Source organism: Erpetoichthys calabaricus, chromosome 10 (assembly GCF_900747795.2).
Source record: "Erpetoichthys calabaricus chromosome 10, fErpCal1.3, whole genome shotgun sequence".
Lineage (NCBI taxonomy): Eukaryota > Metazoa > Chordata > Cladistia > Polypteriformes > Polypteridae > Erpetoichthys > Erpetoichthys calabaricus.
The window spans coordinates 159,765,590-159,780,393 of record NC_041403.2 but is presented as its reverse complement, the minus strand read 5'-3'; the positions used below and the strand labels follow the sequence as shown (position 1 = coordinate 159,780,393).

Sequence of the window (14,804 nt, the reverse complement as noted above, 5' to 3'; positions counted from 1 at the left end):
GAATAAATGAATTCCTGTACTTGTTAAATATGTATTTTAATTGTTTATGTGTTGTAGGCTGAAATCAGGATTTAAAGTATCCAAATGTTTAGAACTGCAGAAAATGCGGGAATGTGAAAAATTTTGCGATGACAGCCCAGTGTGAAGTGAGCTAGCATTAGACGCTGTGTTTTACATGGCATATCTCTTTCTTTTTATCACAGGCTGGCAAATTCAATATGATTCCTACACTGATCAACATTGTAGCCGCCTTCACGTCTGTTGGAGTGGTCAGTTATCATCTTTTTATTGTTATATCTGTATGTCAGCTGCATGTTCTCCCAGTGTCCATATGGCCTTTCCCCAGGTACTCTAGTTTTGTTACACAATCCATGCTGTTTGTTTAACTATTCAATTTGGTAACACATTAGTTTAGGTACTGCAAAAAAGCATCTGTTACTCATTTACTATTATGTAACAAGACCATAATAAAGGCTTCTTTAGGTCTTTATAACACTTACAAAGCATCAGTAAAGTGTTTATTCATCTCTGTGATGTGACCTACTAACAGAACTTCGCTTTGGACTGGTCTGAAGTGTCTTAACTGAGACACATTTCTCTTAACATTACATATTTAGTACAAGACCCATGAATCCTTCATATTAACAAATAATTTTACCATCATGTTAATATGCCATACTGGACAGAGATGAATAACCTATCAACTCATGTTTAATTAGTGTTATGAAGTCCAAAAGAAGCCTTTATTAAGGTCTTGTTACAGAAGATTAAATGAGTAATAGGTGCATTTTCACAGTACCTAAACTAAAGTGTTACCCTAAATTTAAACGGGATGTGTGAGCGTGCCGTGCAATGGATGGGCATCATGTTCAATGTAGAATGCTTTATTGTGCCTGTTGTTACTCAGGAAGGAGATGCATCATTAAGAACAGACTTATATATTATCAATTACATAAATAATAATAATAATTAAACTTACGTAAGATGGCATCACAATGACTCCAGAGTCCAGAGTCCAGGGCATTGTCTTTTTAGTGTTTTCATGTTTTCCCAGTGTCAATTTAAGGTTTCTGCCCATATTCTAAAAACATTGTGGTCGAGTGAAGTATTACGAGTCCCACAGATAAATGTTCAGGCGCCAACCTGGTTATGCCCCCTTTAATTCAGTCCAAAGAAAAAAAAATCAACCAAAAGGGCCAGTATGCATGCCAGTACAAAGAATAACAAAAGAAAAATAAGAAAGCATTTACGCTCAGTAAATGAGTGCCCTCTCTCCGGTTGCAAGAAGCTCCTCCCGGCGGTGCTGTCTGTTCCAAACTGAAGGCCTCTTTACGGCAGCTGCAGGCTTTATAGGCGGGGAACTGGAATCGACGGAGTCAGTTGCCCTCACTTGTCATCTTCTTGGTACTGCAGACGGAACAAAAGAGGAGAAGTTTAGCATGAGTGGCCCCTTTCGACCTGGGGGTGGTATTAAGTACCTCAGATCAGGGGGTAATTCACAGATGTGTCTGTGTAAAACATGAGCATCGGGTCAATTGGTGACACTAAACTGGCCTGCATGTGGGTGAATGTGCAGGTGTGTCCTATGATGAATTGATTTATGATCCAGGGCTGGGCTGCCACAATACTGAAACGAGTCAAGTATGTTTGATAAAAGATAAATACATTCAGTTCATAATGCAATCCCAATAGGAGCATAAAATATTCTCAAATCTGCTTAATACAATTTAGGGTTGTATTGGACTGAAGGCAGTCTTGGTAGAATAGGAGGCAAGGCAAGATGGCAACCATCACAGTGCCCATTGAAAGCACAAGATTATATTTTTTACTGAACAAATTTGGTCAGTTAAGTGTACAGAGTTAAAAGTCACAATACAATGGAGCCCAGTATGAGCCTGTATATACGTGAGATTTTTAACAAAATGTCTTCCTAGCTGGTCCAATAGACCACTAAATGTTGAAACTGAAGGGAACTCTGTTTCTAAGTGATAAAGAATCAACAAAATGTACTGCTGTGGAAGAATAAAACATTATCGTTAAAATGCAATGGACTTTGTTAGTCAGTTAGCTAATTACTTATCAATAGTAATTTAGTTTTCATGTTCACCCTGTTAGTAGCTATCATTTCCACCAAATTAAATTGGCTTTGTGCTGCTGATTTGTTAATTTGTTATTTAATCTCTGAACTGAATACGGAAATTTCTACCTAAATTAAGTAGTTCTGATATATACCCCAAGTCAGTATGCACTCTGGCACTTGCAGATCCATAGCTAATAGCTAAACGTGCAGCAACAGTGGACAACATAATCCGTCGGTTCTCTCTGATGAATATATTCGGCGTGTCAGTGTGAGCTTTTGTGTACGATGCTGATGGTCGATCGGATTGAACTTCATCGGTTACACTTGTTCATTCCGCTTTAAATCTTCCCACTAATTCATAAATTTTTCATTGAGCCAAGCTCTTTGCATTTCTGCACTGAGCCAACATTGTTTGATGAATTTCAGCAGATTTCATTCTTTCTGGCCAAAGAAATCTCACCACAGTGCATTGTTCACCAGTGGTGCAATCCCGCTGCAGAGAGTCCATGTTAATTCGACCTTAGCTTCAACTTGACTAATGGCAGAGCTCTGCGCAGTGCTTGTTTGAACTACCCATAAGCCACTGCAAAAGTGTTCTATTGCGTCAGCTTCTGAAACTGAAGGCAGCTCTGTTTCTAAGTGATAAAGAATCAACAAAATGTTAAATAAAGTGTTAGTCTAGTACTGCTGTGGAAGAATAAAACATTATTGTTAAAATACAGTGGACTTTGTTAGTCAGTTAATAATTACTTATTGATAGTTATTTAGTTTTCATTTTCACCCAGTTAGTATCTATCATTTTCAACCAAATTAAATTGGCCCTGTGCTGCTGATTTGTTAATACATGGATATCAGGAGCGATAAATACATAAACTGTATTTAATCTGTGAACTGAATACGGAAATCTCTACCTAAATTAAGTAGTTCAGATATTTTATCTGCTGTAATGTTCAAGTAAGGAAATATGCAAGTTTATTGTCACGTGTATGTAGCACAGTGAAATTCTTACTTGCATCTCTGACCAATCTGCAACCCGTTGAAAGTTGTGCAGGTTAATGGATTACAAATTCACTAGACAATTTTGAATCTGAACATTTGACACCCACCACCATGTGGCATTCAAAGCCACTATTTAGTCTTGCCCATTCTCCCAGTGAAATACACGCATAGAAAAGATCTACTGGTAATCTCCCACTTGCTTTAATTGGTACTGTTTTCACATCTGATGCCAACTACCACTGAACAGTTGACCAGTCCTACTCCCCCCAGCATCATTCTGTAGGAGGGACCCTTCTACAGCCTCTGCCTGAAGCTCACTCCTGACCACCTGCCTTCATTACGCTCTGCCATGGACTATCCCAATCCTGCTCCTCGCTTTCTCTTTCTTTCTCTTTTCTTCTTTTTTCTCATTCTTACTTTCACTTTAACCTCCATTCTCTCCTTTTCCGACCTGTCTGTCTTGTCTCTTTTTTTTCTTTTTCCATCCCCTCTTTGCCATGCTGGCTCCTTTGTATCTTCCTACCTCATTAGGTGTGAACGAGGCACTTGACTGATCTGCTCACATTAGCACATGTAAGCGCAATCAGCCAAGCACCCCAATCAACCCCGGAGCAGCACCGTCATGTACCCACCTGCACCCGTTCTGAGCCTGCATGCTCTCGGAACTCGATTATTTATTTAAAAGCCTACACAACTCGTTGGACCACTTATGACAACATACACAACACCATGGACCACCTATCACAACCTCATTTGGGGCAATTGATTCTAATTTTAGGTATTTGAGGTAATGACAAATGTTGGGGTGGGTTTCCTTTTCTCATAAATGAAATTTGCATTTGTATTTATTCAAATTATGCAAAGGAGTACAACTTGTACAACTTGGTGGCGCTATGTCTGTTATATCACCTTTACCAAAAGATCAGGGGCCTCATGTATAAACTGTGCGTACGCACAAAAATGTTGCATAAGCCAGTTTCCACGCTCAAATCGCGATGTATAAAAGCTAAACTTGGTGTAAAGCCACGTACATTTTCACGGTAGCTAAATGCTTGGCGTATGCAAGTTCTCTGCTCGGTTTTGCAAACTGGCGGCACACAGCGTCAAAGCAGTGCTACTGTTCCAGTGTGGTTTCCCTTTCATTTTTAGATCCACATCCCTGATGCGGCTTTATAAATACACTGAAATTAACCGCATATTGTTTATTAGTTTAATGCATCAAATGGTCAAACTATTCTAAATACCATAGCTGCTTTAGCGTTGTTACTCTCACTGCACCTTCTTCTTCTTCTTTCAGCTGCTCCCGTTAGGTGTTGCCACAACTGATCATCTTTTTCCATATTACTCTCACTGCACCACTCGGAGTATTTATATCACTATATCTGAGTGGGGAATGACAGCTGTACAGCAGCTGATCGGAAAGAGAATTATCGGTATACAGCATCAAGCACACGCTGCTTTTTTCCCATTGTGTGCCTATTTTTTTTCTCTGTACCCTAATAAGCTTTCATATGAAACTCAGACGGTGGGCTTTGACTCGCCTTTTCACGCCGACTTTGATATCTGACAACTTCTTTTTCATTTCGGGCACTGTGCGACTTTGTGAACTTGAGCTTTCGATTTTCTCCGACACTCTATGTCACTCGATCAACTTCCTTTTGTTGTTTATACCACTGTTTAAACCAACAAATAGTACATTTTTCTTTGCCTCAAACTTGGTATTCGCTGAAATTCTTTTATTCTCCCCCATGCTTTTGCCTTTGCCTTTTCACAGAACACTGAGCTTAAGGGCTATTTATATTGATTTGCATATTCAAAGAGGCGTAATTCTGGGAGGAGCGGCAGCAGGCGTTTGCACTTGCGTTACTTTCACGCTGACCGGGATTTATGGAGCGGAAGAACATGGAAGTTGGTGAACGCACAGATTTATGCATCTGGATTTTTTTGTGCATACGCACATTTACACTTTTGTCCTTACACCACGTTTCAGTGTGAATTCTATGCACGGCGTTATGCATGAGGCCCCAGGGCCGGATTTAAACATTTATACAGCCGAGGCCAAAGCACATAATCCTGTGCCCCCCCCCCCCCTCAAAAAGTTGATTTATAATTATAACTTTATAATTATATTTATATTTATAATTTATAATAATTGAAACACATAAGCACTTAATACAATCTTCATAATCTTAGAACCACATTATATTTTTAATTCAAAACTACACTACTTATGAAATTGTAATACATTAACACCTACAGAAAAACTTTCCATTGAATTTCTTCAAGTCATCTTAAATTCCTACTAGAATTTCTTCCTTCGCACTTTTGTCCATGAAAAGGCTTCAGTTGTTTCATTGAAATCGACAGATCTTGTTAAATCTGCTTCAATGCAAAGAAGTGCAAGGGCATGCGGCTTATTTTGCTGCATCGTAGATCTTAAACGATCCTTGATTCTTTTCAGAGAAGAAACAGACCTTTCAGCCATGGAATTCTTCACTGGTGTGCAGACAAGCATTCTTAATAAAATGTCAACCTTTGGATAAACTGTTTGTAGTCCTTTTTCTCATAGCCACTTCGACGATTACAAATTTGCTAAGTTCAAATTATTCACCCAGATGGCGTATTCAATACGAAAAACAGCAAATAAAATTTACATAAAATGCAAAAGATTTACAGTACATTGATTCTCATCTGACATTATACAATTTTATTGAAATCTTTTGCATTTTGTGTCAAACTTACATTACACCACATTAAATGATGCTACATAAACAAGCCATAAGTTGTGTATGTTTCATGGTTTGTAATAAAAATCTCAGCCCCCCCTTATAATTTGGCGTACACCCCTCTCAACTGTTTCTGCTTACGGCTTTCAGGCTTACGTCCCTGAGTAAACCAAACAGTATATAAAAATAGTAACGATATATTTTACGTACCTACTTTCAATAGAAGTCAAGCGATATGAGGGTAATAAATCACTTTTATAACGCCAAATCTGGAATTTTCCTTTAACACGTTGTTTACGCTGATTGTGTTTTAGAGAAATAGCAAATGCTTTTTGCCTGTGACTGAGCAAGATAGTGCAAGTTGTAGAGATGGGCAACGTAAATGTACCGCTCAATTTATTTAATGTATATGGATGTAAATTAAAAAAAACAGCATTTATATGGCCTTCTCAAAATAATACTGAAAAAAATTATAAATATTTGGTTGTTATTTCTTCTGTATATAATGTATATATATATATATCTTCTGTATATGACTGCTGCACACTAGGCCATGGCCTAGGTTGGCCTTATGGGAACTCTGACCCTGCTAAAGATACATTTTAAATGAAGATCAAATCTTGATATGTCCACATAGGCTAAAAAGGAAGAAACATTCCATGGGGCGTGCTTACTTTTTTTTTTTACTTGACTGTAGAGTAACCTAGCTATTTATTTCTTATTTCATTACACCAGACATCTGTCATTGTTAGCCTGCTGCAGCTTTTAGATAATGTAATTGCTGGTTTTTATTAGCAAAACCCAGTTTCTGATTTTCTCTGTGTGTTGTTCTTTATTGCCCAGGGGACGGTGCTCTGTGACATCATCCTGCTGAATTTCCTGAAGGGCGCGGAGCAGTACAAGGCCAAGAAGTTTGAGGAGGTGCTTGAATAATTACTAACTCCACTGCCTCTCGTTGGGCTCCGCTCTTTTCCTGTCTACTGACCCTGGTTATATTGTGCTTTTAGGACGATGTTGGGTGCTGTTAAGGGCAACACAGGGGTGGGTGGTGGGATGGCAAAAATCATTTTTAGTTCAATCGACTAAAACTGAGGCCAAATCATTAATGCACTCTTATATATTTTCATGGTTGTGCATGTTAAGTACTGCTAAGCACTTTAAAGCTTTGCTTTCTTGAGCTTCTTTTTTAACCTTTTGTTTGAACTGATCTTCAACTCATCCACTCAATTCATCTGTTATGCTTGCATGTCGGGGCTAAGGAACACAACATATGAGAACTACAGTACGTCAAACAGTGGCTGCAATTTACTTAAGAAAACTCCTTTCAATTCAATTCAGTTTAAATTCAAAATGAATTGAATTTAAGAAAAATAAACCCAGCAGCAATGCTGTACTCCCGAGTGTATCACCATTCACCAAGAAGGCAAATTTCAAGATAAGTGAGATGATCCATAGCTGGTTGGCCATTTCGTCCGCTTTTACTATCCTGTTGGAGGACATGCTCAATATTCTCTTCATTAGCTAACATGTGTGGCCTCCCTGATTTCTCTATGGTGGTCTTGCTTGTTCAGCCATTTTTTTCCCATATCCACACTGTATACTGTATGCTTGACTATAGCAAAGCAGAAGATAAAATGTTGCTGGGAGTGAGTTTCCCCACCTTACACTTTTAGCCCCCAAAAACCAAATCCCTGCACACATCCCATCCTTGGTGTAAGTGAAACGGCCATGTTGACATCATGTGAATGGATAAGGCAAATGTATTGAGATATACGAGAGTAAATCAAAAAGTAAAGGCAATTTGACAATTATGAGGTAACCGCAATGATTAGAACCTAACGCAATACAAAACGTTCGCAATGGCTTATGGGTAGTTTGAACACACACAGCACAGTGTTCTGATGTTAGTCTACTTGAAGCCAAGCTCAAATGAACACGTGGGATAGCAGCATTGTTGAACAACATGGCGTGGTGAGATTTCATTGGGCAGAGGGAGTGAAAGCAGCTGATATTCACAGAAGGGTGTTGGCTTGTGCAGATCAGTAAGCTGTTTGGGAACCCATCTTGCGCAAACTTTATGGTTCCCCAAGCCATTATGCACTCTGGCATGTGCAGATCCGTAGTTAATATCTAAAGGTACAGCAACAGTGGACAACGTAATCCGTCGGTCTCCTATGATGAAGACATTCGCCATGTTTAATGCGGGCTTTTGTGAAAGACATTGATGGTCGACCAGATTGAATTTCTTCGGTTACACTTGTTCTTCCCGCTTTAAGTCTCCCAAAGTCAAGTCAAGTCAAGTTGGGGAGCATGCCCTGGTACAGGGCATTGCCGCACCCACTACATAACAAAACAACTCATGATCCTGGTTGGTAACCCCCCAGGCAGAAACCTGGTCCAGTCCCACCCTCCAGGAAATTATCCTCTATCTGCCACAGCCAGGTGTTACATGGACGACCCCTTGGCCTGGCCCAATCACTCGGGTCCCCAACAATGAGGATTTTACGAGCTGGATCACCCTCTGGGAAACGCGTCACATGGCCATAGTGCCGTAACTGACGCTCCCTCACAATGCAGGTAATGTGCCTCATTCGGGACTCCATGAGCAACCGCTCAAGTCAAACCAACGATACCCAAGGATTTTCTGGAGAGATACAGTACCAAAGGAGTCCATAAAAGTTTTAATTTCTGTATCTGAGCCAACATCCTTTGGTGAATTTCAGCAGATTTCACCCTCTCTGGCCAAAGAAATCAGCACGTGCCATAGTGCGTGATGACTTAGGGTTTTGTAAAGTTTGGACCAGATGGGTACCCAAACAGCTTACTGATCTGCCACAAGCCAACAGCTTTTGATGAATTTCAGCTATCAGCTACTTTCACTCCCTCTGTCAAAAGAAATCTCACCACAGTGCACTGTTCACCAATGGTGTCATCCCACAGGGGAGCGTCCATTTTCAGTCGACCTTAGCTTCAGTTAGACTAATGGCAGAGCGCTGTGCTGTGGATGTTTGAACCACCCATAAACCACTGCAAACGTATTGTATTGCGTCAGCTTCTATCCGCTGAGATTACAAAGTAATATTCAAATTGCCTTTACGTTTTTATTTTCTCTCATAGTAATACACCTAAACTGATGGCTGTGTGCAAATCAGGCCGTCATTTCAGTCCTTAGAATATGTGAACTCGCAGACATGTAGACAGGACCTTCTTAACAGCATCATAGGCTCCTGGGTAAAGTATTGCACTGGGGCCCCGGTTTTGATAGTTAAACAGAAACATACATAGGCATCAGAAACATGGTGGGCACCTATGCTCTGAGCCCATCGTGCCCATAAGTTAAGACAGGGCCGTCCATGGAGATGTGGAAAAACAAAGTGGGTACTTTTAGGCTTGCTAAAATAAATACGTAATGCACGCTGAGGGACAGTGCTTAGTGTCTCTGCCTCATGGATCCTACATTTCAGGTTTGAACCTTGCACCATGTAGCTATCTGTGTGGAGTTTGCATATTCTCTCCTTGTTCGTGTTGTTTTTTTTCTGGCACATATCGACAATGCTTGTTGGGGTAATTGGGAATTTCTAAATTGGCCTTGTGTGGGTGTGTAAGTGAGTGGGCCCTACAAAGGACTTGCACCCCCTTTGGGACTGGTTCCCGTCTTGTCCCCAGATGTAATTGGAGTAGCCTCCATTGCTGCCTCCCCTTTGACCCTAAATTGGATTAAGAGGGTCTGAGAATGTGATGTGTTATCATCTCAGGGTTTAGCTGCAATAATAATAAATGCTATCTAGCAACACTCAGGCTGTCACATCTACAATTTAAAAATGTAAGTTGATCTTTTCAAAATAAATGCTGGATACTAAAAATACATTTTAATTGGTATTTGATTTTTTTATTTTTATTTCTAAATATCACAGATTCAACTTTTGTCCAGTCAATAAGGTACACATGGAATTGGGCAAAGACCTCAAGGTCAATTAGAGAAAATGAAATGTTCCTGTCGCTCCATTATGTAGTATGTCCTGTTGCCAACAGATTTTTTTAAACATGGATCTTTTTATTTTTATATCAGACAAGTTAAGTTACTGAGGTCTTTAGTCACACAGTTTTAGCATGTATTTGTTCATTCTAGGGGTAGCATAGTGGTGCAGTGCATTGCAATACGGTCCAATGGATCCAGTTTGAATCCCACACCCAGTCCTTATCCTTATGAAGTTGTCATACTTTCTCTCTGTCTTTATGGGTCGTCTTCCTGTTTTCATCACTACACCCCTGGCAGCTCTGAAGTAGCCCAGTGAGTGAATGTGGCTGTACATGTATGAGTGGATACTGTGGTGGACTGGCACCCAGTCCAAGGCTTTTTGCTGTCTTGTACCTAGTGCTACTGGTACACACTCCAACTGCACATATTCCTGAATTCCCTCAATACTAAATTATTTGTTTCAATCGAGAGTCAAACAAAACTAAGGGTTATTGAAACTGGAACCTGTGATTCTAAAGATTTAATCAACAAACTCATTATCATGAAGGCATTCTGCCAGCCAAAATGAAAAGCGTATGCAGTGCATAGTGGCTTATTTTATAATTTCTTAAAAGTCTGTGTGTTTACAACCCTGTCATAATCCTATGCTTTAGTCTTATAGAATAATTAAATTATGTAATTCGTTAATTTAACATGAGTAGTTTGTAGTTAAAATGATCAGGACTTCGACTTTGACTTCTCAATTTATAGTACCACAGATGCCAACTTCTCGATTTATGATACCACTGACTCCAACTCTGACTTCTTAATTTACAGTATGGTACACCAGACTCTGACTCCAACCTCTAAATTCATGCCAACACAGACTCTGACACCAATTTTTTCAATTTTCCTACCACAGTCTCCAATACCATCTTCTAAATTTATGGTACCATAGACTCCATCTTCTCAATTTATGCTACCATTGAATCCGACTTTTCAATTTATGGTACGACAGAACCTGACTTCTCAGGTTTTTGCTGTCACAGTCTCTGACTCGAACTTCTCAATTTATGGTACCACAGACTCCAATTTCTCAATTGTTGTTACCACAGTCTGTGATGCCAACTTCTAAATTTATGGTACCAAAGACTCTGATACCAGCTTCTCATTTTTTGCTACCACAATCTCCAACTCTAACTTCTCAATTTATGGTACCACAGACTCCAACTACAAAGTCTCAGTTTATGCTACCACAGACTCTTACTTTGACTCCTCTATTTGTAATTAGACCAGTATATTTACTATGTTGCCTGAAAGCACACAATTTACAAGATACAAGGCTTCTCATCACTGTCAATGTGAATCACCAGGCTACTTTCTAGCACTCTAACCTCTTAAAGGGACTTGGATTCAACTCCAAGCCTAATTAGAGTGTGTTTCTGTTTGTATCTTTTCTCCACGTTTACAATAGCTGTTTTTTTTTCTTGTTTCTCCTCCTAAACTACCCGCCCATATCCCAAAGACCATAAACATTAGGCTAATGGTGACTTAAATTTCACCTAGCTTTACTGCAATGGATTCTGCCTTTTGCCCAATATTGTGTTGTTTAGGCCCTGACTTTCTGAATCTCTGTAATGGAAAAAATGTCAGTTAAAAAAATTATTCACATGGAAACGAACATGAAAGCTCTGCACATACACTGCATAATAGCGTACAGTCAACTTGTTGCAGTAACCAAAGATTTAGCCTATAAGGAGTTAAGCTTCACATTCAAATCCTAGCAATGGTTTGCTGTTTGACCCTGAGTGAATCTAGAACAAAAAGATAAACATCCTTTAGTAGTAGTAGTAGTAGAGTGAAATCCCTACTTACATAGCCAACCAAAATGCAACACATCATCACTCCCCAGCGCCATAATAAAGAAGAATGCCTTAGAAAACAAAACTTCATTTTACAAGAGGAAGATACCAATGCATCTTTACCATGAAGAGGGAACAGAGTACAGTCGGTCTACACAATCCCAATCAGCCTTACTTTATAGTGAACACCATCTCTAGATGAGGAAACTGTTTTTATACTTCACCTCTCTAGTTGTTTGCAGTTGCCTTTTCCATTTAAAATAAAATGTATTTAGATAGATAGATAGATAGATAGATAGATAGATAGATAGATAGATAGATAGATAGATAGATAGATAGATAGATAGATAGATAGATAGATAGATAGATAGATAGATAGATAGATAGATAGATAGATAGATAGATAGATAGATAGATGTCCCAAGAAGAAATTTGGGTTCAAGAAATATTTAAAAAATGCATCAACAACCACCTCTTTCAAACACACATGAACATTTTGACTTGGCTAGTGATAAGAGAGCAATCCCAGTCCCAGTCAGGTATTATCCACCTTAATAAAAGGCGAAGTGTCTGTGTATGCGTGTGTCCATCCATTTTCTATGTCTCTGTCATTCCAATACATGGTGTATCACAACTATTTGCAGTAATAAAATGCATTGCATTTGTCATTTCAACAGATGGCACATCACAAACATTATCTCTGATTTCACAAATCTTGCACCAAATGGCGCATAACAGAGACGTGTGTTTTGCATTTGTCATTCCAACAGGTGGACACCACAAACATTTGTAGTATTGCATTTTATTACTACAAATGTTTGTGCTCTGAGGTGGGTTGGCACCCTGCCCTGGATTGGTTCCTGCCTTGTGCCCTGTGTTGGCTGGGATTGGCTCCAGCAGACCCCCGTGACCCTGTGTTCGGATTCAGCGGGTTGGAAAATAGATGGATGGATGGATGTTTGTGCTGCTCCATCTGTTAGAATGATAAAACCATGCATTTCATTACTACATGCATTAGTACTAGGGTGTTGTACCGTGTTTGCCATTATGAATGTAGAGAAAAGCCAAGCAAAATGACACCTTTTATTGGCTAACTAAAAAGATTACAATATGCAAGCTTTCGAGGCAACTCAGGCCCCTTCTTCAGGCAAGATGTAATCAATACATCTTACATCTTGTCTGAAGAAGGGGCCTGAGTTGCCTCGAAAGCTTGCATATTATAATCTTTTTAGTTAGCCAATAAAAGGTGTCATTTTGTTTGGCTTTTCTCTACATGCATTAGAAAATACATTCCAATAGATGGTGCACTGTAAATGTTAACACTGAAGCATTTGTTGATTATTTAGATTTCAACCAACCTAGCAGAGGTATATTGACGTAAGTATGAAGAAGCCCCAATAGTGTGTCAAGAAACAATAATTACTGGCTAAAAAGACTCAATGTTAACATGTTATTGAGAGGATGTGCAGCATTGTTTATAAAATCCAATTCTTTTACTAATCGACTTCACTGTTTGCCTGTTTTATTCTCTTCAGTTGCCCTGTTTAGTTGCAGCTGCCTACTAAGCTCTTTCCAGGATGACATGCATGCAGCAGCTTTATATTTTACTGGACCATTTCTGTTGTTTCTTATTTTAGGTTACAGAGCACCAGATAAAATCGGCTCTCTCTACCAGCAATGAACTTTGCAAAAGCAACCAAACACTCTCCATCAAGTATGACGAGAAGCAGTCCACTGACTCCGGGGCTTACTCGATTGGGCAGTAGGGCTGGCGGTCGGCTCAGAACAGCCAATGGCCTGTGAGGTGGGGTTACCTGTAGTGGAGTGCCCCGAATTTAGGAGGAGAATAGCATTTCCTGGATCTCACTATTGCCTTGAAATTGCGATGACAATGTATGTTTTTGATATACTCCTTATTGTGATAGTAATTCAGACGTGATGTCACTGTAGCCAACGTTTGCCATGCTGAGGGCTGCTGTCTTCATAAAAATCCTAACACACCGATCATGACGCAAGTCTACACGCACCAGTTTGTATCATAGTTTTAAAGTGGAAATCTCCTTTGTGACTTGTAATTTATCATGTATAGTAGTATGTGTACTTTATAAGGAAAATTATGTTGTGTATACAAGACTTATATTTGAGGAGATCATCATTTTAGGGAAATTAGGGTATGTTTTCTGGACATTTGTTATTTTAATTTCAGCCTTCTTCCCTTGTGCCATAACTGCTTATTTCACTGAATTAGAAAAACCTAAACAGCAGTGTGGAATGATTTTATAATGCTGGGCAGATCCCGTCACCTTATCCATCACTTCATCTGGACTGAAGACTGCATGGGCTGCTCCAGCGATTTGCAGGATTTAACTTTCCATGTTTGGACCGAGTCTATCATGGTGGTAGGGTACAAAGTATTTACCCACCCTGATTTTCTGTGTCATTCCAAAAATCTGACATTAAACCAACAACCAAAATAAAGGACCACTGAGTGAACAAACAATGGTATATATATTTAACATATGTTATTTATTTAATGAAAAAAGCTTTGGAACACCAACTGGCACAATGTGAAAAAGTATTTACCCCCTTTACAGTTAATAAATGGTTGTGCCACCTTCAGTTTCAATGAACCAAAAGCAACCAAAAGATTCCCATAATTCAATAGCCGTCTTTCACATGATCGTGGAGGAATTTTAACCTGTTGCTTTAATTCAGAAACTTTGGTAGATTTTCAAGAGTGAAATGCTGTCTTTAGGTCCTACCACATCATTTCATTTGGGTTTAGGTCTAGGCCTGTCCAAACCTTTAGTTTTGCTTCTTTTCAGCCATTTAAATATGGATTTACCTAATTGTTTTGGATTATCATCTTGCTTTATGAACCAGCTATGATTTATCTTTATCTTGGACGCATTATGGGACACTTCTCTAATCATCTGTTATAGATCAGAATTCATAGTTACTTAAATTAGGGCAAATTGCTCAGGTCCTGTGGTAGCATGGTAGCCCTACACAATCACATTAACACCACCACATTTTCCAGTTAGTGTAGCTGCTCTGTTTGTTTTTTGCCCCATCTGTCTATAGAATTTTATCCTAAAAGATTTTGGAATTATCCAAATGCTTCCTAATAAATGGAAGACAAGCATTTATTTTCTTCTTCATTAACAATGTTTTCCAAC

General features: G+C 39.2%; 1 protein-coding gene across 1 annotated transcript in view; it reads left to right on the top strand.

Annotated features, from left to right (window-relative positions):
- LOC114658619 (P2X purinoceptor 3-like) overlaps positions 1–14,373 on the top strand; it is a 61,720-nt gene extending 47,347 nt beyond the window's left edge. The window contains exons 10-12 of the mRNA XM_051932579.1: positions 204–269; positions 6,649–6,726; positions 13,263–14,373. Of these exons, the coding sequence (XP_051788539.1) occupies positions 204–269; positions 6,649–6,726; positions 13,263–13,391 (273 nt within the window). The 3' untranslated portion in view covers positions 13,392–14,373. The remainder of the gene's footprint in view (positions 1–203; positions 270–6,648; positions 6,727–13,262) is intronic.
- The last annotated feature ends 431 nt before the right edge of the window (positions 14,374–14,804 follow it).